The 27809-nt window shown below is 33.4% G+C and overlaps 3 protein-coding genes and 1 long non-coding RNA gene across 6 annotated transcripts in view; 1 reads left to right on the forward strand and 3 right to left on the reverse strand.

The window, feature by feature from the left end:
• The window catches only part of LOC127845724 (uncharacterized), a 265031-nt gene that overhangs the window by 53527 nt on the left and 183695 nt on the right, over positions 1-27809 (reverse strand). The window lies entirely within an intron of this gene.
• LOC127845734 (uncharacterized) lies at positions 6059-9254 on the forward strand. Its single transcript, XR_008033349.1, has 2 exons — positions 6059-6185; positions 9109-9254. It is a non-coding gene; the product is annotated as an uncharacterized LOC127845734 (long non-coding RNA).
• LOC127845726 (uncharacterized) overlaps positions 9164-27809 on the reverse strand; it is a 251690-nt gene continuing 233044 nt past the window's right edge. Inside the window, exon 6 of the mRNA XM_052376833.1 lies at positions 9164-9370. The gene's annotated coding sequence lies outside the window, so the exon portion shown is untranslated. The remainder of the gene's footprint in view (positions 9371-27809) is intronic.
• On the reverse strand, positions 9257-21344 carry LOC127845727 (uncharacterized). Its single transcript, XM_052376835.1, has 5 exons — positions 21223-21344; positions 11974-12180; positions 11487-11627; positions 10373-10608; positions 9257-9795 (listed from the first exon to the last, which is right to left on the reverse strand). Exons 1-5 carry the CDS (start codon positions 21302-21304, stop codon positions 9409-9411), a joined length of 1053 nt encoding a protein of 350 aa, XP_052232795.1. The 5' UTR covers positions 21305-21344; the 3' UTR covers positions 9257-9408.

Genomic DNA, 27809 nt, shown 5'->3' on the forward strand with positions numbered 1-27809 from the left:
AGAGGTAATACAGAAGAAAATGATGGTGCATATGTAAAACAATCAAGCACTACCTACATGAATTTCGTTATCTAAAATGATTTTTTAAATTATAATAAGTTAGTTGTTGATACGCCACTGTAATGTAATAATACTAAAATCAGTATTTTGTTTTTAAATCTGCAATGACTCAGATATTTTAAAGTACAGAATACATTTTAAGAACGTACGCGGTAGTTTTAATTATTGTTTATGACATATACCATAATGTTTGATGACCAATATTTTGCTTATATTAAAAGAAAATAAAAAACGAGGTCGACGGGTGTTCTTATTTGTGTTGAGCTTTGAATTGAACGACTATTTCAACGTGTGAGTTAACACGCGATAAAAAAGGTGTTTTTGTAGTCGCAGGAAAATATGGTCGATTCTTACTGTGTTATTTAGGGGCTACAAATTGTTTATTAATTTTCTAAACTTCATAATACTTTATTTCTTGGTATCAGTCCCTTATTGAATATGCATCCCGTTTTTATTTGAATATCCGAAAAAGTATACACTTATTGCGCAACCTGTGTTACAGTTAAAATAAATTTGCGTAAAACTAGACTGCCGCGTACGTCCTTAACTATCACTTTTCATGTCAGAATAAGGGTAGACCTCTACAGGATTTAATGGAAATTTTTAATCTTACAAATATTGTTAAAAAAGATACTTGCTTTGTTAAAAATTGTAAGTCTACACTCTTGGATGTAATCCTCCCAAGCTCTAGTAACTTGTTTATGAAAACACTTAACTTTCCCACTGGTATCAGTGATTGTCACAACATGATTTCTACTATTATTTACTGTAAAACCTCAACAATAGAGAAACAAAAAGTGTATATTAGGAGTTTTAGAAACATTGATCCTGAAGCATATAACCAAGACCATTTAAACTTGAATATACCTTATAGCAAATTGAATGATAAATGTGAAGTTAATAATGTATATAGCTCTTTTGAATCTGATGTTGTAGAAATCATAAAAAACATGCACCACAAAAACAGATTTATGTTAAAATTAGAAATTTACGCATAGCAATATATGCTAAGAAAATGTCTTATACTAAGTACTTAAAAACAAATTTTCAAATACTTGGGAAGTTAATAAGAAGGCCTGAAACTGTTAATAAACTGAAACGATTATCTGTTATTACATATTTTCAAGAGCGGTGCATTGGATGGTGTAAATCCACAGATTTTCGGAAAATAATTAAACCTTTTCTATCTAAGAAATGCATCGGCTCACAATCAAAACTTATTTTAAATGAAAATGATAACATTGTATCTGACAACTCTAATGTAGCTGAAATTGTTAATAATTCCTATGTAAATGTAGCTGATGATATAGGTAAATATTATCATTTTGACGAAAGTAATCATCCAGTATAGACAAAATCTTAGGTAAAATTTTTAGTAAAAACTTTTAATTTTGTTCCAACAACTTATACAAAGGTGTCTCAAATTTTAAGTAAATTTAATGTTAAAAAGGCAACCGGTGTGGATCAAATTTCAGTTAAATTGTTGAAAATTGGCATGAAGTATCTGACTCCATTTTTAACACAATTGATAAATTCTACAATTTCTTCTGGTACTTTTCCTGATAAGTTAAATGAGGCTAAAGTCGCTCCTGTGTAAAAGAAAAATGACTCTATGTTGCAATCTAATTATAGACTTGTTGGTATTTTGCCTGTCACTTCTAAAATTTATGAGAAAGTACTTGACGAACAACTTGCTTCTCATTTTTACACTATTTTTGATAAATTTGTGTGTGCCTTCCGGAGAGGACATGGATGCCAGACTACCATTCTCAGGCTACTGGAGAATTGGAAGAGGGCCTTGGACTCTAACCAGTATGTAGCTGCCATCCTAATGGACCTGTCCAAGGCCTTCGACTGTCTTCCACACAACATTCTGCTCTTTAAGCTGGCATCATATGGACTCTCTGAGAAGGCCACTGATACTCTTCGCTCTTATCTGTCAGACTGTAAGTAACAAATTAAATTATGTGGCAATGAAAGTTACTGGGCAAATATCAAAAAAAGTATTCCACAGGGCTCGATACTCGGCCCCATTTTGTTTAATGTTTCTATCAATGATATTTTGTATTTTATTGAACATGGCACTATGTACAACTATGCAGATGACAATACACTGTCTATTAATACACCAAACTTTGATTTATTGATAAGTACTCTACAAAGTGAAAGCAAAATTCTTATTGACTTGTTTTCTTTTTATTGTATGAAAGCACATTCTGACAATTTTCAGGCGATAGCCGTTGGAAAGAAAACGCATGATAAAAATCCTAAGTTTGAAATAGATAATAAAACTATTTTTTGTGAGGATGTTGTTAAATTAGTACGTGTTGCTATTGATTTCAATCTATCTTTCAATACTCACATCCAGAATATTTGTAAAAAAAAAGCTGTTCAACAACTTTATGTTCTAAAGAGAATAGGTAGCAATTTAAATAGACTTAATAGACTTATAATATTTCATACGTTCATCTTGTCAAATTTTAATTTTTGTCCTCTGGCATGGCACTTCTGTACAAGAGTAACACTCAGAAAATAGAGAAAATTCAAGAGAGAGATTTGAGATTTGTTTATGATGATTATGCTTGTAACTATGAAGATCTGTTAAAAAGAGCCAATTTTCCACCTCTACATATTCGAAGATTAAGAACCATGGCAAATGAAACTTGTTAATACAATTTGTCCACCTGTTTTGCATGACTTAGTAGTAAAAAGAAATAATACTTATAACTTAAGATATTCAAATATAATGCAGGCTCTATCCGTAAAGACAGAACACTATGGTAGTAGAAGTTTCAGATTTACAGCCCCAATCCTGTGGAACTCGCTGCCTCATGAGATCAGAAAAGAAGGCTCCTTCAGCCAATTTAAAACCTTGATCTCATGTGGGAATAAAAAGATATGTAATTGTCCAGTGTGCAATCAGACATAGCTGTCCAAATCTTCGTTCCAACTTATCAGGGAGGGAGTCTGCAGGCTGGGACTGCAAACCTGACATGTTTTTCTAATTATGCTTGCTTTTGCTCATTATTTTGCTTTATCTTTTGTTTGTTTTGCGTATTTGGCTAGGCTGGTCTTGGTTATTGCTCTATGTCATATAAATGTAAACTACTATGTGCTTAAAAGCCTATTTGCCATGCTTATTTTATTTCTTAAATTGTCTTCATTAATGTGTTGGCCTACGGTTTAGATAAGCAGAAAGCTCTCAGTTTTTATTTATTACTATTATTTTCTTATTATTTTGCTTTATCTGTTGTTTGTTTTGCTTATTTGTCAAGGCTGGGGTCTTGGTTATTGCTCTATGTCATATATATATATATATATATATATATATATATATATATATATATATATATATATATATATATATATACTACTATGTGCTTAAAAGCCTCTTTGTCATGCTTATTTTATGTCTTAAATTGTCTTCATCCTGCAGTTAAGATTAGCACAAATCTCTAAGTTTTTATTTATTACTATTAGTTGCTAATTATTTTGCTTTATCTTTTGTGTTGCTTATTTGGCTAGGCTGGTCTTTGTTATTGCTTTATCTCATATATATATACTAATGTGTGCTTATAAGCCTCTTTGCCATGCTTTTTTTATTATTTTAAAGTGCCTTAATTTATTTGTAAGCTTAAGGTCTAGATAAGCAAAAGTCTCTCGGTTTTATGTTTTTTTTTCCTAGTTACTAACTTTAGTATGACAAATGCTTTTAAGATGTTATTATTATACAATTGTTAATAATGACGGTGTAAAAGCTTATACAAGCTTATGTTTATATGTTATGTACTCTTGCCGACTTTAATTAAATTTACTTGACTTAACTTGAACTGATCTTGTTTTTTTAATATAAATAAACGTTATATGACCTTACATACGTTTAACATATTGATTCTTAGTTTTCCTAATGAATCTTTTTATTTGTACCTAATCAGTTTATGGCGTAATATTATGTTTTAATATAAGCGTAGTTAACACACTGTACTCTGATTATATAGTCATTTTATACTTGTTTGTTGGGTCAACGACATCTTATTTATGACAAGTTACGCTATAATTATGAAAGACCAAGTACATGTATGACTCTACTAAAAACAGTTGTGTAATTAAGAAATTAATCGCAGACAATGATACACCATACTTCAAAGGAAGCACTCTTGAAACTTGAGAAAACTTGAAACTTTGTATTTGATTAAACGCCTATTTCTATAAAAAATATTCAATGGCGTTGTACAATAACATATGATACAATACAACACTTAATGACAATACTAAGACGAAAAAAATTATTTCATCAACTTGCGATGTTAAATGAAAGATCGTTAGGATAATTAAAACAAAAATCAACTGATATGACTAGAACAAATAACTCATTGCAATAGATAATAATTACTAAAAATCAATTGTCAATGACTTAGATATAAAAATATATTATATTAAACGATTTATAAAATATATTATAAATAAGATATTATACAATATTATATAAAAGGATATATACAATATATTACATTAAAGATATTATACAATATTTACAGTATACTAGTTATTATTATATCTAAAACTTATATAATAGATTTTTATAATTTAAAAGCTAAAGATGTAATCAGAGTCATGTTTTGTGCATAGACATACTAATATATTATACATTCTCGATAAGAATAGTGCGTAGAAGTCTCTCAAATACAATGTTTTCAGTTTCCGTTTAAAAATATCAATTGTTATTTATTTCCTAATGTACTGGGGAATTTCATTCCACAGGCGTGGTCCGACAGTTTAAAAACCTCACTAAAGGTTTTTCTCTTGTTGAGGGGGACATTGTAGCACCCTTCCGATGACGAAGCTGAGCGCAGGGGTCGTGTATGAACTTGTTCTGAAAGAAGTTCTGTCAGATTAGGGGGCGCATTCCTAATGGAGCAGTTGAACATGAATGTAAGAATTTTAAACGTGATTCGTGCTTTTACAGGTAGCCAATGGAGTTCGTAAAGATATTGTTTAGAGCTGTCAAATTTTCCACGGTTGAGGACAAGTTTTGCACACATGTTTTGAATTCGTTGCATTTTATGAAATTCACTTTGCGATATTTCATAAAGGATAACGTTACAGTAGTCAAGATGTGATATGACTAGGGATAGCACGAGAATTTCAGATGCTTCCTTGGTGAGGTACTTTCTGATGTTTTTGATTTTCAGATAATTTAGCATTGCTGTTCGGCATATGCGCTTCACATTTTCCTTGAAAGTTAGTGTCTCATCTAAGAACGCTCCCAGATATCTTATACAACTTTCCGCCTCTATGTAATCACTGGCTATATTGATTTGTTTGGTGTTACACTTGTGAAGTTGTTGTCTACTGCCAAACATGATAAATTCAGTCTTCGAAGTATTCATTTTTAATTTATTTGTATTCATCCAATTGTTAATTGTAAGTGCGCATTGCTCTAGTTCTTGAATAGCATTTGACTCTGAATTCGCTAATGTAGGGCGAAAACGTTTGTTTGCTATATGATCATCGGCATAGCCGTAGACTGTTCTTATATGTGGGATAACATCAAATATCGTCCCGGCATATATCAGGTACAGCCAAGGACCGAGACAGCAACCCTGGGGAACACTACATTACAGTGGACGTGCTGATGACAATGCTGAGTCGTGGACGCAAGTACATGTCGATCAAGCCGAGTGCAGTCGGTGATAACCCATACTGTTTGTTAAGCACATCAGTTAAAATGCCATGGTCCACGGTGTCGTAGGCGGCGCTCAGATCAATGGCGATCAACGCCGTCACCTCCTGTTTCTCCATACCGTCCAATATATCATTCACTTGTCTTAAAAACGCAGACTCACATGAGTGAACACGTCGGTATGCGGATTGGGTTTTCGGTAAGAGACTGTTTTCGTCTACGTGGAAATTGAGTCGTAGTAGAACGGGCTGTTCAATGACCTTTGACAGGAAACAAAGGTTACTTACAGGTATGTAGTTTCCAAAATTTAGTTCAAGTCCTACCTTCTTTAAAAGTGGTCTTACTATAGCTTGCTTCCATTTTGAAGGGAATACACCTTGTGTGAGAGAAAGATTCACTAAGTTCAAAGGTAGGAGGTCCTGAAGAAATGATTTTAGGATATGTGTGGGTATGACGTCTAGTTCACAGGATTTCGTGTTTAGTTCAGTGATTATCTTTTTCACTTCTTCCGTAGACAGTTCTTGAAAAGATTCTAAAGATGGTATATGTTTCAAATCAGGATCAAAATTGCGATAATCTTTCAGTGAATCTCGTATGTTGTTAATTTTGTTCATGAAATGATCAGCAAATTGGTCTGTCTTCGTTCCTGTAAACTCTGCGACAAACTTGTATTGCTGTTTGGAATTACCTTTGAGATTAGTAACTTTCTCACTGAGTGTTTATTGTTTTTCTTTCTGTAGCTCCAAGCTATATTTACTACGGGCTTGTTTGAACAGTTCATAATGGTCCAGCTGTTTGTATTTTCTCCACTTTCTTTCAGCTTTCCGACATTTTCTTTTCAAACTAAGTATATCTTCCGTAAACCACGGCTTCGGGGCACGATCTATGATGGTTTTCTGTTTGATTGGTGCATGCGTATCAAAGACTTTTGTTATTTCAGTTTTAAATTGTTCCACAAATGTGTTGATGTCTGTTTGATTGATCACACCGGTTGCGAGATCTTCTGCAATCAACGACTAGGTCAAGAAAATTTCCTCCCATGTGGGTACTCAAGTTTACATGTTGTTTAAGTCCCAATGCAAAAAATGAGTCAAATAATGCTTACAGAAATATTCCCTATATGAAGAAATATCCGGAGAATAATATTTAATAAAAAACTTTTGTTTAAAAGCTGAACTTGTTTGTTAATTTGTTTTTGTTGTTGTTGTAGTTGTTGTTGTAATTCCAAGATAAATTAAAATTTACTATAATCTATGTTACAATAGAAAATATTAAAAAAAAAAAAATTAGATGTCATGCCATATTTAAGGATTTAAGTTTTAATATTAGAGTCACATTTTTAAAGGTATTGCATACTTCATAACGATTGTATAGAACCATTTTATAAAATGCATTGTTATTCTAAAAGTAAGAAAAGTTTTCGTGAATTAAGTATAAAAAATACACGCAATACTTACTAAAATGTAATCCATCCGTTCTTTCAAAGCGCATTAAACACACAAACATTGAAACTAAAGCAGAGAGCCGAAAATATTCCTTTTTTTCTCAATCATAAGCTGGTAGTGTTTAATAGATTTTGAGCATTTTGATTTAGAGCATGACATCGACTGCTTTCAGTTGCCATCTGATCTCAAAAATTCAATATTAGCTCGAAAGATAAATTGACAATATAAAAATTTCAAAAATTGCATTTTGATGTGAGTGTTATCTTAAAACTGTATCGGAAAAGGTATGTGTGGCAATATAATACGCCTACAGTATACTACAAATTATTTTATCAAAGACATGATATTTTAAGGATGTGTCTTGATGGTATGTATACAAAATCTGAAACCAATATTTCATACACATACGGCTAATAATAACCCTTCCAATTACAAATAGGATGTCGAATCATTGCGGAAGTTAATACGTGTAGGGTTAATGTTGTTGAAGGAATTGAAGTGTCTTCAGCGTATGTCATATAGAAGTTGTTTGTTGTGTAATTCATAATACTTGAATTGTATGTACCCGAGTGGTTTTGAACCCTTTTTATTAATTTGTAACCCAATTTCTTGTGGCCAGTTTTATCACTATTGGGTATGGTTTTCTGGTTCAATTGTTCACTTTTGGTGGGAATTTGGAGAAGAAAGGCATACATTTTCTTCAACCTTTTTATTAGTATTTAATCAGGATTGTCACTGGCTGCAGTCACGTGAGCTTGGAGTGTATAACTTGGAAGTACGAGGAGCCATTCAATTCCACCAACTGGTAATTTACCTGTGTGCTATGTGTTATGTACTGTTCTTGTCATGTGATATATGTTTGGTGCTTTGTATGTTTGTTACTATTTTTATTGCATAATAATGTTTAATGTTCAGGTGTTATTGGCCACTAGAACACGACATATCTTATTTATAGTATAAATGAGTATGATATATATTAATTATAATATATCCATTATTATTATGCATCATACTTAATATGTAATTGTTTATTTAACAGGATGGGACGTTTCCATAGATAACTACATCCTGGTCACTTATTTGCGTATCTACATGAATAGATTGATACGAGCAAACTGAACCAAATTGAGTTATATTGTCCTCGTGTGTGAGTAAAATACCCCTAAAGAACCCCAGAGTTATATGTACGTGTTAATTAGCGTAGTATTTGTTAAACAATTGGAGGTCTGGTGCGTGTGAGATAAACAAAGATGGCGACATCTTGCGAGTTGTTTGAAACCTAAAACGGGAATCTAGGAATGTACGCCTCTTTTCCACATAAAACTCATACAGCTGATAACTATTCAAATTGTCCAAATAGAGAAAATGCATGTTAATATACATATCAAGAGATTTTTGCATTTTTTCCATGAATTTAAACTTTAAAGAGCAATACGTCACAGCTGTAAGTGAAATACAACCCTCAGTTATAAATCAGCTTTGTATTGTGTATTATATATTTGGTTATTTCAATGACACGCGAACAAGTTAAACCAGTATCGCTTCAACAAAAACACTTGATGGTATTCACAAACACAGTAAATAGAAAACGATGCTCCTGATGAAATAGGTAGATGTAACCGAAGTCAGTCTTGATCGTGTTATAATCGGAATTTGAAACAAAAACTACTTAATGATCAATCCAAAACATTTTAAAGTGTTAGGAGGGTTATATAATCATTTTTATCAATTAAATGATACAATTTCGTGTAGACATGTGAAGCATTGTTTAAATCTCATTGAAATATAATTCATCAATGTTAAACATTGATATATTTAATTTAAATAAATCACAAAACACGTAATTTCCAGATCGCACAAAGTAAGTATATATGCATGCGTTTGTGACCACTTTAATTCAAAAACCCAATTGTAAGCTAGGCGTTAGTCAAGCATAAGCATGTCGTGCATGAGTGTTAAAGTTAAATTTTGGGAGCGTTATTAAATCCTTTTAATCAATTTAATTATACAATATCGTGTAGACATGTGTAGCGGTGTTCAAATCTCATTGCAAAGTTGACAATCAATGTTAAACATTGAGATATGTATTTTAAACAAATCAAACAACATGTTACGTCCAGATCTCACAAAGAAAGAATATATGCATGTTTTTTTTAAATACAAAAGCCCAATTGAAAGCTAGGTGTTAGATAAGCATGAGTTCAAGGTCGTGCATAATCACTAACGTTGATTTGCATCCACGATGGCCTCATCAATCGTACTGTAGTTGCGATCGTCAGACCGTTCAGCAGCTATATTGTCATAAACATGGACGTCTTCTCGTGTGCTCGGATGGCCTGTTTCTGTGACATTTTGAGCATGTATTTGTACACTCCCAAAGTTCCCATTAGCTTCTTGGTCTGCTTGTTTAATGTCTTTGGGAACCCATTGTGGATCGTACGGTGGTGGTTGTTGGCCAAACACGGAGGGTGTCTGTGGAGCATTAGCTGCTGTTTGTTGCATCCATATGTCATACATACTATGAGTGATCCCTTGGTTAAACCGGCCAGGATCGGCGCGTATTGCATAAACGACTTGCATCGTAGACGCCGAGGCCGGAATACGCTGCAATTATCAATATCGCATTGGAGTCGTTGTATTCGTATTAGTTAAAGTGATTTGTTCAATACTGAAACACTAAATGTTCAAAATGAGTTTATATGTATCCGATAGTAAAGATATTTAATGGTTATGTTCCTCGTTTTGCATATTTAACGGGCAGATGATACACATGTGCATAATTACACCATTTATCGAGAATAAAATAAAATTATTGTAAACACTTCTTATGTTTTAAAATAAAACATGCATGATAATTATGTTTATGAACAAAATTCTTCTTTAAACGATCGATAACATGTTTGCGCACTCTTTGTCAGCACCGGAATAACCAAACCAATGGTTTTTGAACAATTTTAAAATTCATTGCCTGGATAAAGACAATACATCAACATGTGTTTTGTCCGTTACATATATATAGCGCACATGCATTGCGAACGAAAAATTATCTTTTAACATGGCAATTTGTTCTACCGTAGCAATAATGCAATTAGTATAGTTATATTCATTCAGTAATATTTTAGGAATAATATTTATTTGATACTTTTAAATAAAAAACAACTTTGGCAACATTTATCATATTTACCTGCGCGTGTCTTCTTCTACAACAGATGATAGTGACTGTGACCATGATGAGAATAACGACAACGACGGCAACACCTACACCTAGGATTACGGTGGAAGAACCGCTGTACCGGTAATCAAATTTGTGATCGATCCAACACTCAGAGTTGTCGCCGCAAGTATTGTAGCCATTGCATTTCAAACCCGCGTCGATACATCGCCCGTTGTCACATACGTGGCCCCAGATTGGACACGAATCTATCGAAATATATTGTATTATATGGATTATCTATGAACGTAGTGTGTAATCACTGTTTAGTCGATACTTGATCAGATTAGTTTAAAAACTGAAATTGACAATAAGTACGTGATTTGACTTATTTCAGATGTGTATGACAGTGGATAGTATTATAACACAGTCAGATGCTTGTCTCATCTACACTATTCAGTTAAAAATCTTACGAACAATACACTCGGACAAACATGCGAACCGACCTATTGTTATGCTACCTGTCAATGTCCCTACATTTTATAATAAGAATTTAAAACATATTAACCCTATCCTACCGTAGTAATTGCAAAGAAGTATCAAAGAATCAACGTCAAAACATTCAGGCACGAGTTTAGTGATTATTGTTTCTGCATGATAAGCATGTTGTTAATTTCGAATTGTAAACATATTTTATAAAATGTGTGTTCGTCATCAGCTTGATTCCGTTAAAATAATTCAAGTTCATATCATTGGTGGCTACATATAAACTCATGGTTTTAAATCCGCAATAGATATATGGTATGTGTGTAGAATGGACAAAAGTGAACTCATATAAACAGCCGTTATTAAGATGAAAATGTAATGTTCTGGATTGAGAAATAAACGTGGTACTATTTTTTTAAATCTATAATCGCATTGTTTTTGTCGCTGTATTTAGTGTTATAATAAACCGAATTACAAAATCCTTCAGCGCAATAACAATTTGAATTGAGTATCAACAATCTTATCTAATTTGACTGCATATGTTTGCTTTACCCCACACTATACATTCATTTAAGGGTTTAATCAACTAGGATTACTACGAGGATCAACCAGGTCAACGCAAGCACAGTGACGAGACGAATAACGGAATGAAACTCTTTACCTGAATCTGAAAACAGCGTAAGTATTAAAGTGAAACCACCATATGACCATCCCGTTTTTGGTGTGAATTTTATCTTGATATCACCATTGTTTGTGTAGACTTCGCTGGTCGACACGTAATTACAGAGATATCTTGCTAAGCCTACAAAGAAATAAAAAAGTGAAACACAATAATCAAATTCTGCCCAGGTATTAAATCAGCTGTTCACTCGTGTTCATTTTAATCTTTAAGTGTGCATACGCAGCAATGTTTTCTGGCAAATACAGTATAATTAAATTCCATTATAGGCATGTTATATTCTTTAAATATAAATTCTTTGATGGTGGAGACTTTCAATTTATTATAACATTTCCTAAACGTCAACATACAAGCTCGATCCTTTAATTTGTTAACGTTACTGTTGTTTTTTTTGTGTATGTGAGTATTGCCTTAATTGTATTAAATCTCGTTATTGACAAAGTTTGACAATATAATTTGCACACTGTACCGTTTGGTGGTAGTCCATATTCATTTCTAATACTGACACTCCCGGCGTTGCAGCCCACTGTAAAACTCTGGAAGTAAAACATTATCCATGGAAATGTGCTGGTTGTTTCTATTGTAACCTCACATTCCCGGCTGCCAGAGAAGTACAGCGACAGCTGGTGTTCGCCGGACGCAGTGATGCGAGACCCACACTTGTCCACCATCTGTTCTGTAATAAAAGCATTGAGGTATTGTATTTGTCCCAGTAAAAGCACAGTGTAATTTATATCAAACAAGAAACTACATGACCAACAAATAAAACAATCACAAACCACATAACCAGATGGATTGAAAGTGACTCTAACACTGATGTCATCACAGTTGATGATCGAAGCGAAGAATTGTTAGGAAATTAACACGGGTGCATTTGAATATACGTAAGAACATTCCGTACTCTTATTTGAAGAAAGCATGACCCGGTTTTATATAATACAAATCGTTGAGTATATTCTCCAAAAATGCAATCATTTTTTTCTCTTCCTGCAAATCATTATTTGAATCTAAGTAAGGTAAATGTCTATTAATATAAGTGATACTGTCAAAACGCAGTTTAATTTGATCAAATTGTCAATGATCATTTGACTTTGTGTATCTATCTACTTTGTGGTATTTACTCCATGTTTTTTTCAAGTCACTGAATAACAGGTTCTAATTATTCGCAAGAACAAACAAGGTCAAAAGTGGGGTTTTGGAAATTGGAATACGGAACATTACATACCATGATTGGTATGGGGAGAAATAGTTTTTGAGGTATACTTTACGTAATTAAAAGTAGTGCAGTATGCTTGTCACCTGGAAAAAGAATTCGCGGCGCGGGAGAGAAAACTTTAAATAACATGTTTGCCTAATGAAAATAGTCCACTGTGTGTTAAGTTATAATCTCGTTACACAGCTCTCATTTAAGGTCACAGGACCAGGTAAGTTAATTGATGCATTCACGGAGACGCAGCAGGACTTCTAAAAGTACTTTGAAATACACACGTTCTTAGATGAGGCTATTAGTTCCCAACCCTAGTAACAGCCGATTCTTTATTAGATCAACTTGATAAAAACTATGTTCTAAGATATCAAAACAAACATTATTTCATTGCATAAAGAAAACAATATATTTTTAAAAAATGTTTTATTTAAATATGCATATAAATTCCATAATAATTTCATTATTGTTTCATACTGATAATTTAAACGCATGTCATTGGGAAAATTCGTGACATTTGGAAATGATTTATCCATATTCGCTAAAACTCAACAGAAAACAACCAATCTGTTTGTTTGTATCAGTTTCGATATTATTGTGTATTATATATATATATATATATATATAAATAATACTTCGCACGTTGCCTATGTACTCGGTCACTAAATCGTCCGTGGAAGACATAATGGACCATCGATCAACGTTGATATCACAGTATTGCTTTCAAGATGAGGAAACAAAACACACACAAAATAATAAAGTGTAACGATAAGACGGAAATTGTTTCATTATCTAACAACAACAGTTTGCCGTACTCTTTCAGTCAGTATGGGACTCGTTCTTGAAAGGCTGAATATGCTACCAAACATTGCCAGTTTTCTCTAATAACACAGTTTGATTTCAATTTTCTATCGAAAAGTATTGTGTTAAGATGCTAAATTTATAAGAAACACAACAAGTGTTATGGCCCGCGTCATGCGAACAGAGGTCTTATGCCATAAGCGGCTAGTGTAGCAATGGTCCAGCTTGCGCATCTCGCAGTAGGTCAGGAGATACCTAACGAGACCACAAAACGTGATTTAAAGCAGACAGCGCAGGTCCTGACCAGACAGGGCTGCCCAGTCTGCGCAGACAGGGCATACGCTACGGTAGCCAACGTACCATTAAAACCATTTATGCAGGACGCGGCTTTATGGTGATAAAGAAAACTCATAATAAACAATGTGAGGACACTTTGTACATCACTGCCTATAACTATACAGATAATGTATGACTTTAGATGTGTCGCATATGTATTTCTTTGTATGTCACTGTCTATAACTATGAAGATAACGTATGATTTAAATGTGTTGCATATGTTTTTATATATGTTTCCTGTCTTAAAATAAATTGTGTTGAATAAAATGTGAGGACACAAGTGATCTCCCGCAGTATAATTTGTAGTTACAAACATTTACGTGTGGTTTGAATACACACGCAATTAATAACACACATTCCATGCGGTGAATATGCGACAAACAATTGAAAGAAGTAAACCTTTTTGTTTGATTGAATTATTTCAAACATATTTTACTGACTTAAATTCAAAGTCAGGATATTATGTTTTAGTGTCTCCCATCGACACAATAGCGAATGAATCTCTCAGCTGGTGATTAAAGTTGATAATGTAAAATAAAATGGCGATCGACAACAAAATCAAGGCTGCTCTATAAATGTATCAGTATCCCCTATTTAAAAAGAGCTCGGTCCCCAGCTGAAGCGTGCACGTCACCACCGGGGCGAGAGTCAACCGCAAAAGATTTTCTTGACTCCGAAGAATCGCCAAGCGGAACGGTAATTGTCCGTAGGTGAATAGTGGTTTCACTACATCGTCGGAGGGGGTCGGATAGGGACACTTCTGCGAGCACCTCTGTCAATCAAGCGAATACCGTCATCCCTCGATCCGGACGTCCTCTCCGGCCGACTTCGCTGACTCCCAGAACTTGGAAGGCTCCCCAAACGGAATGGTAATTGCCCGTATGTGGATAGTGGTGTCACTACATCGCCGGAAGATTGACGGGAGCAGCGGATGTGGCAGCGTAGAGGACGGACGGGGCTTACCTTGGGCAGATATTCAGGCCAGTATTTCGAAAAGGTGGCCCTATGAAGATAATGGAAGTGTCCCAGGACGGCGGTATTCAGTTAGCTCAACGTGCTAGGGAAACCGTTCTGGGGTTCGGTCTACGGCTTCTGGCGTCTAGAGAGGTTATTAAAGCGGCGCATCGCGCTTTGAGCGAGAAGAAAGTCTTGTTTTAATTGTCAGTATTGCCTTTGCGGAGTAATATTGTTCTTTAAAGGGCAACCAGACATATATTGTCTTAAATTGTATACCGGTTCACATGAATGTCTAATTGACACCCGCGCAACGGTCTATTTGGATCAAAATTATTTCGTTCGAGAATACCCGAGCAGCCGAGGTAAATAAGACCTTCTTTGGCTCACAATTAAATATATAATATATCTGAAAGATCAGAGTGGAAAGTCTGCACATAATGTAGTCGTGAAGACTCAGCGATAACCTGTAAATAATCTTTTGAATTACACACACACCTTTAAGGCGCAATATGTACTTTTTTTTACGCGTTATCACTTTAAACGCCCTATGGTTTAACAGACAATCCACTTGTTGTGGTTCATTCTTTGTAAGACTCACCTACTTTTCCAACTTAGATATACGTTGAATTTCTTTTTTAAGCTTTGTTATCATAAGTGGAGTTTGTATCCATAATGTATAAGAGATTGTAAATCATGTCATTTTCTTCCTTGATTTCTTTCTTAATCATTGTCACCATCGTAGACAATTAAAAGTAAATTAAATTCGCGTTTGCATGTTTCGTGTCCGTTCCATTGGCCTGCGTTCAAAAGACAAACTTCATGTCCTGTGACTGTAAGTAACATTAGAGAGCAAACAACTGCAATGCATTTAGCGCTTTGATTTGTGGTGTTGTTCTTTCATTAAAACAAACAGAAAGATAGTGTTACTCACGCCAAAAATAGGTGCTTCTGTACTTATATAATATTAATTTATATCAGAATAATTAAGAGAACATTTACAATTGGTAAATTGAGACAGACAGACAGACAGACAGACAGATTTTTTATTCAAGACTTATACAAAGTACATCGTCTATATATATATATATATATATATATATATATACCAATACATAGTGCCAGTTACGCGGTCTCTGTAGTTTTCAGACTGTACTTACGAGGTCAATATAAAAAACGGGGTCTATATACAACCCCGCAATCTAGGCTCCTTTAATTACTATGAGGGGGGTGTAGGGGAGGTAATGCAATCAAATCTCACAATAAGGTCTTAAATCGAAAACCACAATCAGGTCTGAAATTGAAATTGTATATACCTCGCAAATAAGTTCGCTATATATTTCCTTGTATAAGACGTTAAATAAATGACGTATTTATATACAATAATAATAGTAGGTACCCCTATATACCTTAATTCGTGTTTATATCGGATAAAAAAGGGTATGGAGATACATGTATTTAAAGTGGGAACCCCATAACCTATTTCTAAATCAGAGACCCCGTAACTGGCCATATGTGTGAATATATATATATATATATATATATATATATATATATATATATATATATATATATATATATATATATATATATATATACATATATATATATATATATACACAAAATATATGTGCGATTGCATATATATATATATATATATATATATATATATATATATATATATATATATATATATATATATATATATATATATATATCCAATCGCACATATATATTGTCAGGTGATTTTATTTAAAAAAAATAAACAGAAAAAAAATGAGACCAATATTTTGTTTTAAATTTAGTTATAAAGGGCAAATGTATATTGTCATTTATATAAATAGCAGCATAAACGTGACTGTTGAAAAGGATGTTATCCGACCTGTTGTCTTCAGTTGTATCAATTCATAAACGCTGTATCGTAAGATAACGTATGTAAATTGAAACAAATATATAAAACGAAACGGATTTCATATCAACGCGGCTGGTTTCGAAATTGGGCTGGATTGTAAATAAAACTAATTATATACCAAAACACCATAATATTAATATAAACCAAACAAAGAGGCTATCCGGATTATGCGGTAGAAATAAAACGTTTCTCTAGAGCATTGTGTAAATTTAACTGTTGATGCGTATGAATATATGAGAAAGGTCAGTTATTGGTGCATTCTTTTTTGTCAGGAGCAAACAATAACACACAGTGCTTTAAAATATTCTACAAGTGAATGCAATACGTACGAAATATCAACCGATAGATATTTCAAAAGTTACCAATGCTGCCTTTATAATATTAACAAAGAAGCACAAGGTACCAGTATCTTTGTCTCACAATAGCACGTTTTAATATTGCAACTGAAGATTATAAATCAAGAAGTTAAGTAAATGACCATAGTTGGCGCAAGGTTCAAAAACATTATCAATAATAAGCATATACACTTCAACACCGTTATTTCGAACACCGATAATCCGACGTCACCGTTATTTCGAAGTATGTTTCGGTCCCGATTGTGGTTCTTCTTTGTTCAAACAATATCTCTTCCAAATCAACATACTTTTCAGATCAGATTGCTGAAAACAGAAATAACCCTAAAAGTGTATGGAAACAACTGAAACAGCTTGGTTATAAATCTCTTAAATCTGGAAATGAAAATATTGTATTAAATATTGATGGTGAAAACTGTTTCAGCCCTAAGACAGTTGCCTCTCATTTTAACAACTTTTTTACCTCTGTTGCAACAAAGCTTGTTGAAAAGTTACCATCCCCTACCAAATTGTTTGATTTAAACTCCTCTGCCCTGCTAGACTTTAATAGAAAAAGAAATGTTAGTAATAGTACATTTGTCTTCAAGCATGTGTCAGAATCTTTTGTCTTCAAAGAACTTAAAAATCTAAAAACTTCCAAAAGTACTGGTTTAGATGACATTCCTGCCAAATTTGTGAAGGATTCTGCTAGTTTTCTAAAACTACCTGTTACATTTCTTATTAATATGTCTATTTCTGAAAATTGTGTTCCTGATGATATGAAAGAAGCTAGAGTGAAACCATTGTTTAAGACAGGTAGTAATCTTGATGTTGGAAACTATAGACCTGTTAGTATCTTAAGTATGATATCCAAAGTCTTAGAGAGAGCAGTTTATACACAATTGGAGAAATATTTACTAGATAATAATTTATTGTATGAACTCCAGTCTGGGTTTAGAAACTCATATTCTACTGATACCTGTTTAGTCCACTAAATGGATCATATTAGAAATACTAATTCTAAAGGACTCTTTACTGGCATGGTAATGTTAGACCTGCAGAAAGCGTTCGATACAGTGGATCATAATATACTATGTGGTAAATTAAAATTGATGGGTAGGGATAATACTGTTTGGATTATGTCTTACTTATCTGGTAGAAAACAAACTGTATGTGTCAACAACATCTTCTCAGATTTTAACCCTGTGACTTGTGGGGTACCCCAAGGTAGTATTTTGGGACCCCTCCTATTTTTATGCTATGTTAATGACATGTCTATAAGTATTGATCCCGACTGTAAATTGATCCTTTATGCTGACGATAGCGCTATTCTGTATTCACACAATGATCCACATGTTATATCTGAAAAATTAAGCAGGGTCATGGATTCATGTTCAAACTGGTTAGTTGACAATAAATTATCCCTTCATTTGGGGAAGACTGAATGTATTGTATATGGATCAAAGAGAAAGTTAAAACAACTAAAAAAATTAATATTGAATGTAATGAGCATAAAATCGAACCCTCAACTGCTGTTAAATATCTTGGTGTTAGTATTGATAACACATTATCTAGTGAAAACATTGTAAAGAACATTGTTAGCAAAGTAAACTCTCGTCTTAAATTTATGTATAGAAATGCTAAGTCTTTAGATACAAGTACTAGAAAATATTTATGTTCTGCCTTGATTCAGTGCCAAATTTACTATGCTTGTTCCTCTTGGTATCCAAGTTTAAATAAAGGTTTAAAAGACAAATTACAGATATGTCAAAATAAAATTGTCAGATTTATCTATGGACTGGGTCCTAGAGAAAGTATTAATCAATGTAACCTGTCAGATATGTCATTGCTAAATATTGAGAATAGAAATAAACAATTTAGATTGAATCATGTTTTTGAAATTGTTAAAGACAAGTGTTCATCATACTTGAAAGAAAAATTTGTATATGTGAAAGATACCCATTCATATTCAACAAGGGCAAACACATACAATTTTAGAGTGCCCAAATGCTATGGTAAAGGAAATGTTACCTTTTACTACTGTGCAATTAGCGATTGGAATGCTTTGCCAGATACAATAAAGAAAATTGATAATAAACACCAGTTCAAATTAGCTGTTAAGAACCATCTATTGTGCTTAGCTAAAACACTTTAATTGTTCTTTTATAATATGTGTGTACTAGTCATCATGGCAAATATAGTATAGAAACATGATTGTAACAACTTACATGTATACTCAAATTATTAGGGACTTATTGTTCTTATTGTGTAACTTTCTCACAGGATTATATTATAGTAAGTATAACCTAAACTGGACCCCATTGGAAATAAGCTTTCGAGCTTTCATGGGCAATCCTAGGTTTTTACACTATATTGTCCAAGTTATTTCTTTTTACATACTAAGTTTTCCCTAAAGTTGTGAATGTGTTTCTATAATACATCAAATTACTAGTCTGTGTTGAAAATCTGTGATAACAAATATATGTGACATGTTTAACTGGGATAATCAAGCAATATATTATATTCCAGTATAGTCACATTAAATCATATTTTAAGTGTGAGGTAGTTGCTGATATGTTCCCTTCAAATCTAATTTGAGGTGATACGCTTCATTAAGACTATTTTATATTGTTTTACTTTTGTGTTCATTTTCTTTGTCAAATCATATTTTATGGCAGTTTTTATACCATAGGTTTTGATCAGCAGCAATCTCACAAATGCCTTTAGTTAAAATTGTTATGTAATTTTGAAAGATCACTTGTATATTATCTGTTTTAAAACCTGAATAAAAATCAATCAATCAAATTTTCATTGTTAAAGGGATCTTTTCACGCTTTGGTAAATTGACAAAATTGAAAAAAGTTGTTTCAGATTCGCACATTTTCGTTTTAGTTATGATATTTGTGAGGAAACAGTAATACTGAACATTTACCATGGTCTAATATAGCCATTATATGCATCTTTTGACAATTTTAAAACTTAAAAATTATAAAGCGTTGCAACGCGAAACGATTGAATAATTTGGAGAGTTCTGTTTTTGTCGTTAAATTTTGTGAAACTACGAAGATTGCTTATATAAGGTATAAAATACGTCCAATATGTGTACACGGCGGAATAGCTCAGTAGGCTAAAGCCTTTTTACTTCAGGACTCTGGCAGGACTCCAGGGGTCACTGGTTCGAAACCTGGTCCGGGCAATGTTCTTTTCCTTTTTTAATTTTATTCTTGATTTTTTACTGGCGCTTTTACGATCCAATGTTTACATTTATCGATAAAAAGCATTTAATGAATAAGTTAAAAAATGCCAAAATCTGTGAAAAGGCCCCTTTAATCAGAACTTCGTTAAACCAAAGAAATCGTTAATTCGAATAGATTCTGTCGGTCCCAACACTATAATTCGCACCTTATTATCAATCTTTAATCCGAAGTCAAAACTGCAAAACACTGAGCGCAATTTTACACCTATGTCGTATGCGCGTTGCGCGTCAAAAGCCGATAATTACACCTTTGTCGTCTGCGCGTAGCATGTTAATTTTATAATCTGGTTAAAAGCCGACGACGAGGCCGACAACACAAGAATGAAAATGATATCTAATTAACGTGTGACCACATGCATTAACGACGTAAGGTTGTTCTGCGGGCGAAACACGGGCGGAAGTGAGTTCTTTAATGTCATTGACAAATTGGAGAAATATGTTACACGCGTCCAGTTTAGTGCTGCTAAGGCCGGTGTTCAGGGAGACATCGCGTCTTATTTAAAAAAAAGTTAATGCATTTCCGAAAATGTATTCATATGTATTTACTTGTATGATGTGCTACTCATGATATTTTATATGTTCTGTAATTAGAGAAAAATAAAAAGACGAAAAAGAAGCGTTTTATTCCTCCGTTTGTTACAAGTACAAATCTATTGCTATCTGACTAGTTTGCGTTTTACGTTAAACAATTATTAAAAGTACAGTGTGGCCGAAGCATGTGAATTCCACAACGTTTTATTTTTTACAGAATCGAAGAAGTCGTCTGCCAACTGTTTATTTCGAATTATCGTTAATCCGAAGGTTTTTTTAACGGTCCCGACGACTTCGAAATAACGGCGTTGAAGTGTACATGTTAATTAAACATCAAATCTCTATATATTTATTAGTGAATCACATCTGTATGGCAAGAACGCAATACTTACTGAAACTAATTCCATCCACTACTTCGAAATACAATAAATACGAACAAATGGTGCACACAGCAGAGAACCTTAAAGCGTCCATTTTCTTTAAATAAAACACGGGAATGATTCAACCGAAAATTAAGCGACTTTCCACTATGACATCAATTGTTATCAGTAGTCACCTTACCTAAAACTTAACATTATATGGTCGTGCTAAAGATAAACTATTGATAAAGCTTGACCTGCCATTTCGAAATGAGTGTTACGTTATCATTGGCATGCGTTCTTAATGTAAACAAAGTGGTCGAAAATAGGCTACGCTCCAAATAAGGGAATCGTACGATAATTAAAAAATCGACCCGTCCTGAGGCTCGAAAACGCTTGTTAAAAAAAGTTTGGATTTACACTATTTTGCTTAAATATTAATAAAAAAGTTTTACAAGCGCTTTATTATTTGTCCTTTTGGTCCGATGTAGATTTATTAGTATCAATAACTAACCATATGGCAGGCAACGCGTATGCCTGAGTAACTAAATGCGATATTACTCAAGCGCGTACACAGTTTATAATCTAGTAAAGCGATCCGTTAATGATATCTTAATTATTGCGATATGGTTCAAGCGCGAACACATTTAAAAGTATAGTCAAACAATTAGTAAATGATGCCCAACTTATTGCGATACTGTTCAAGCGCGAACGCATTCTATAGTCTAGTTAAGCGATCAGTAAATCATGTTTAACTAGATGCGATTTTGTCTAAACGCGTACTCAGTAGAAGGTCGATTTAAGCGATCAGTAAATAATGTATAACTAAATACGATATTGCTCAAGCGCTTAAAAACGGCTGAAAAAGTGATTTTGAAGGTCGTCTACAAAGTATTTTGAACAGCAATATATGTACAAATTATTTGTTAAACAATTATCATACTACAGGTCTTTGTACAATACATTCCAGACTGCAAGTAAGTATGTATACGAAGTTAATATTTGCTGCTTCTTTATGATTATTATGCTATCTTTCCGAAAAAATCAACAACAAAATACAAAGGGTAAATGTACACATTCAGTGCGATTATCGCAGTTGGTAAGGTTCTTTGATGTAAACATATTTTAAGGTCTGATATCGTTTTCTCTGTACATAAAATGCAATCGAAGATAACATGGGAACATATATGTCACGTTTGGTTTCATGTTATCTATTATACCATCAACTGACAATAATAAAGTGTCGAAAATATAAACAACTTTTGTTTCCTAAAGAAGCTTTACCATGACTTACCTAAAGTTTGTTTCAACAAAGATTTAAAGTCATGTTTAAATGCATTAGTAAATATATCAACCGCGTCGTGCGAAAATGGGTATTAGAGAATGTCCGAACAGTGAAGCTCAAGATATGTCTCTGTATCCATAGGCTATGATAAGAAATAGCATGTCCGCTAAAGAGACCGCGACGCCATGCGTATTTTTATAGCTGACATGATTGCTCCTGACAAAACCGTTCAAATGCTCACTCTGTTCTGAATATTGTATTATATACATTTTTACACGACGCGACTTTGTAATACCTTACACATTTACACTTAAAACACAAGCGTACCACACTTTGTCGATACTGCGCACATGTATTTAAACAGAACCGTGTCTCTATACCCATTATTGCATAAACTTTATCTATAATGCCCTCTGGCGGGGTGCAGAAACTTGGCAAAGCAGGGCTTGAACGGGAGAAATCGTGTATTAACAAGGCGATTCACGCGCCGTTCAAGCCCTGTTATGTGTTTTTCATATCCATAATCTGGTCCACGCGCAGTTACTTCCCTTCTCCAGCCTTCGACGACTTTCCAAGCATTAATGGGGAACTGAATAAGCACCAGTTTCCTCATGCATGCAGGGATAATGGCAATGACTATTTCAATCAACTTTTTAAATTATACCATCTGCACTCTCTTGACAACAGCTTTATTTTATTGGCAACGTCAATGAAGTTAAGGTTATTTACTCATTACTTTCAAAGACTATGCTGTAAATGTAAGTGTTTATGTACCTTCAACTTCCTGTTTTAAATTCCAAAATAATTCCTCATTTCTTACTTTGCGCAGCTGCATGTCAACTTTGCATTAATCCACTGTTTAAACACATTTTAAATCGAAAACTGTCTATCCGAAGGTAAAAGCCTCGTCATTTCGGATGATGACCGAGCGAGGCATATGTAAAACACAACCTTGAACTGTATTGAAATAATCGAATTATTTTGTCGATGTCGAATGAACAAGAGATATTGTTTTCAATGTTATTTTAATTTATTTTGGTATGTGTGATTTGTTTATGCAATAATAGCAAAAATACACATTTTTTCGGACATGATCATCTGCGGGCGCTCTCAAAATCCGGTCCTGCAACGGATTTTTCGAGCGCCCGCAGATGATCATGCCCTCGACACCGTGTATTATCCCTATATAAAGCGAGATTATACGTTTTGTCAAATATATATGAATTTATACAAAATAAGTAAAAAAACTTATATATATATATATATTTCAGTATTAATTAAAATAAATGTTAAGAAGAACATGTGTCGAAAAATGCGGAATAAGCCAGATATTTAATTCTGAAATTGAAAACGGCTGTACAGCCGAATTCGCTAGCATGTATACCATACATGTACGATGTGAATCTAAACTTAGTTTAACGATTTATTTGAATTTCTGCAACGATATCTATTCGTACGACACACGAACACTAACTCCGAGCCTGATACAAAGACGAATGCTTCGGTTATTGAAGGAAAATATGTACGTCACAATCGGCTCGTGCGCTATTTTGTCTTTGTTGCATTTTATTAAAATCGGCTTTAATGTATATTTTTTTTCTTGCCTATTTTGTTTAATAGTAACATATTTTATCAATATATTACAATTAAACACATATAAAACATCGTATATACTCGCTTTAAGTACAGGTTTATCCTCGAGGTCATATGACACACGAAGAATACCAAAGTTGCAATGTTCTCCAGGCAAAAACAAATAATGCATCAAAGAAATATTATTTGCCAAAATATCAAAAGAAAGATTTAAAATTTAACGCTCAATCAAATGTTTGCTTTAATGATAGAGCAGTTTAGTAAAAACGTTGTGTAATGGTAACATTTATAAATGTCGACATGTGAAAAGTAATTTAAAAGGGTAAGCGGTAACAATATAATCCTCACTTTAATGTATTATCGATTTAAAATTGTATACATGTCCACTTATATTGAACAGTTTCATATTGTTTATCTAACATTATCGTACAGAGCAGAACAGTTACCAAGTTGTATCAACTTAACCCTTTGAGTGCTGAAACCGGATTTTGAAGGTTTTTGCAAACAGTTTGGATCCAGATGAGACGCCACAAAACGTGGCGTCACATCAGGATCGAAACTGTTTGCTATTCTGATAGCATTCTTTGAAAAATAATCGAAGAAAATGCTAATTTTAGAAATTCAGCAGACGACATTTTAGCAGACGACAAATTACCCAGCATGCAAAGAGTTGTCCAAGTTGTATCAACTTAATCCATACTATACCTTACTCTGACTGCTCTTGCAAAGTACAGAACATAAAAACTCGAATTGCGCATACAGCTAAAACCTCTGACGCGTCCATTTTGTGCAGAGAAAAAAAACAAGTATGATTCAACGGTGCATGGGGGACTATTAAGCATTGCATTTAATGTTGTCAGTAGTCACCTGGCCTTACTCAGTCCTTCTATATTAGTGTCAGTTGTTTAATACGTACACTACGTTATATGTAAAGTGCATCAGTGACGACAGAAGTGCACTACTTACGAATTTGTATCAATTCATAAATCAATGGAGAGTCACTTTTAAGTGGCCTGATAGTTAAAGGAATTATGTGTGCTTTTCTTCGCTGAAAACGGGTATTAAGTATTATTTATAAAGTACGATTATTCCTTGTTTAACCCTCGCCTTATGCCAGAGAATTGAATGCGGGTATTCATCAACTCGTTCTTACACATTCGATTGAAGAATGGAATACGAGTTCACAATAAGGTAATATAGTTGAAACCAATGCTTTTCATTGCACAAAACACTGACAAATTTGTATAACGAGAATGATTGTAAAAAGCAACGTTAATTAGCAAATACGAAGCTACATAAAAGCACAAAAACATAATACATTATAATCGGGAAAATATTATTTCATACTTATAAGATATACGATTGTTACAATAATATTAACATGAATGGTTGTAAATCTACAGTGTCTGATATAACGACATAATTTAATATGAATTTCAGTGTCTATGTATATGTAAAATTTATTGAGAAGTGAGGTCTATTTAGAACATTAACTGTTATGAATTGATCTATTGTGCGCACTTAATAGTATCAACATTTATAAAAGTATACGTAATGAATCCTTAATTTATACAGTCTTATAACGAAGTTATATTTTCGAACGACTAGAAAGCACCAAACAACTGTTGCTTTATAAGCCATAGACACTTTTATATTACTTAACCCTTTGCATGCTGGGAAATTTGTCGTCTGCTAAAATGTCGTCTGCTGAATTTCTAAAATAAGCATTTTCTTCATTTTTTTTCAAAGAATACTATCAGAATAGCAAACAGTTTGGATCCAGATGAGACGCCACGTTCTGTGGCGTCTCATCTGGATCCAAACTGTTTGCAAAGGCCTTTAAAATTCAGCTCCAGCGCTTTAAGGGTTAATACAATTTGTTCCGTTATAATTTAATGCTATTATTAACATAACGTCCATGTATGTAGTTTGCCAAACGCTGTTAGTAATATTGTACGGTAAGTAATATTGTCATGCATAATTCAATTTCATACCATTGCTTATATATAGTTATATTTCGATTTACTTTTCGGCGAATGTATGTTGTGCTCATATGTGCTTAAACCATAGCTTGTGTTTTATGATTTAACAACAATCCTTTAAAAAGCAGGATAATTGGCACATCGAGGAATTTGTTGGATTTTTGTCCATACAGTTAATTAACCCGGGTAGATTTTCGCAAAACTTCAAATGGTAAATTGTAAGTTTATGTTTACTTCCCTGTCAAATAAGATCTAGCGTTCTATTGGAAATATGTTGTTATATGCACTGTTTACTAGAGTTGCGACACCTTAAGGGTTTCGCGGGATGGAATGAGTGGAGAGTTCAAATCAAATTGAAAATCGATTATTTCAAAATAAAAAATTGGTACGAAAAAATATGTGGGCAGTGGGTACGAAAAAAAAATAATTTGGGTACGAAAACAAATTTGAGTACGAAAAAAAAAAGGGTACGAACAAAATAAAGGTACGAAAAACTATTTGGGTACGAAAAAAATGGGTACGAATAAAAAATTAGGTACGAACAAATTTGTGTACGTAAAAAATTTGAGTACGACATATGGGTACGAAAAAATTTGGGTATGAACAAATTTGTGTACGAAGAAATAATGGGTACGAACATAATATGGGCAGGAAAAAAAACTAATTTGGTTACGAAAACAAATTAGAGTACGAAAAAATAAAGGAAACAAACAAATTAGGGTACGAAAATTTTTTGGGTACGAAAAAAATTTGTACAAATAAAAATTTGGGTACGAAACAAATTTGGGTACTAAAAAAATGGGTACGATTTTTTTTATTTGGGTACGAAAAAAATGGGTATGAAAAAAAAATTGGGTACGAACAAATTTGGGTACGAAAAAGATTGGTACGGAAAAAAAAATGGGTACGAACAAATTTTGGTACGAAAAACATACGGGTACGAAAAAAATGGGTACGAAAAAAAAATTGGGTACGAAAACAATTGGGAACAAAAAACATTTGGGTACGAAATAATGGGTACGAAAAAAAAAATCGTTACGAAAAAAAATTGGTACGAACAAAAATTTAGGTACGAAAAAAATGGGTACGAAAAAAATTGGGCACGAAAAAAAAGGGGTACGAAAAAAATTGGGTACGAAAAATTTGGATACGAAAAACATTTGGGTACGAAACTAATGGGTACGAATTTTTTTTTAGGTACGAACAAATTTGGGTACGAAAAACATTTGGGTACGACAAAAATGATTACGAAAATCGAAAAATTGGGGTATGAAAAATCTAATTTGAATTGTCTAGCCCGTGAATTGTCTCCTGGGGGTGAATTGTCTTGGGGTTGCTATTAAGGCTACATGTACTTCCGGCCAAGCCACGTGTTTATAGCGATTGCGCACTAAAAAACACCACTTTTTCGTGATTTTATTCAAAAATTAGATTTTTCCCAGTAATAACGAATACGCCAACAGGTAGATCGCGTTATATGTACAGTTAATGGAAAATTTCATAGGGCCATACATTGTAACTCTGTGAAAAATCATCAGAACCGGCTGATAATATGCATGTCTCCTCTTGGTAGTGAAGCTTCCCATTAAGTTAAATTGAATTCCAGTCATTAGTTGCTGAGAAATAGCCCGACAAAAATTATGCACGGACGGACAGACGAAGCGGCGACTATATGCTACCCCCTTAAAAAATTTGGGGAGAGCATAATAAAAAAGTTGTGGCAATTTAAAGGTGGTACGCAAACTTTAAAATAGATTTAT

The sequence above is a fragment of the Dreissena polymorpha genome, chromosome 9 (assembly GCF_020536995.1).
Source record: "Dreissena polymorpha isolate Duluth1 chromosome 9, UMN_Dpol_1.0, whole genome shotgun sequence".
In the NCBI taxonomy this organism is placed as follows: domain Eukaryota; kingdom Metazoa; phylum Mollusca; class Bivalvia; order Myida; family Dreissenidae; genus Dreissena; species Dreissena polymorpha.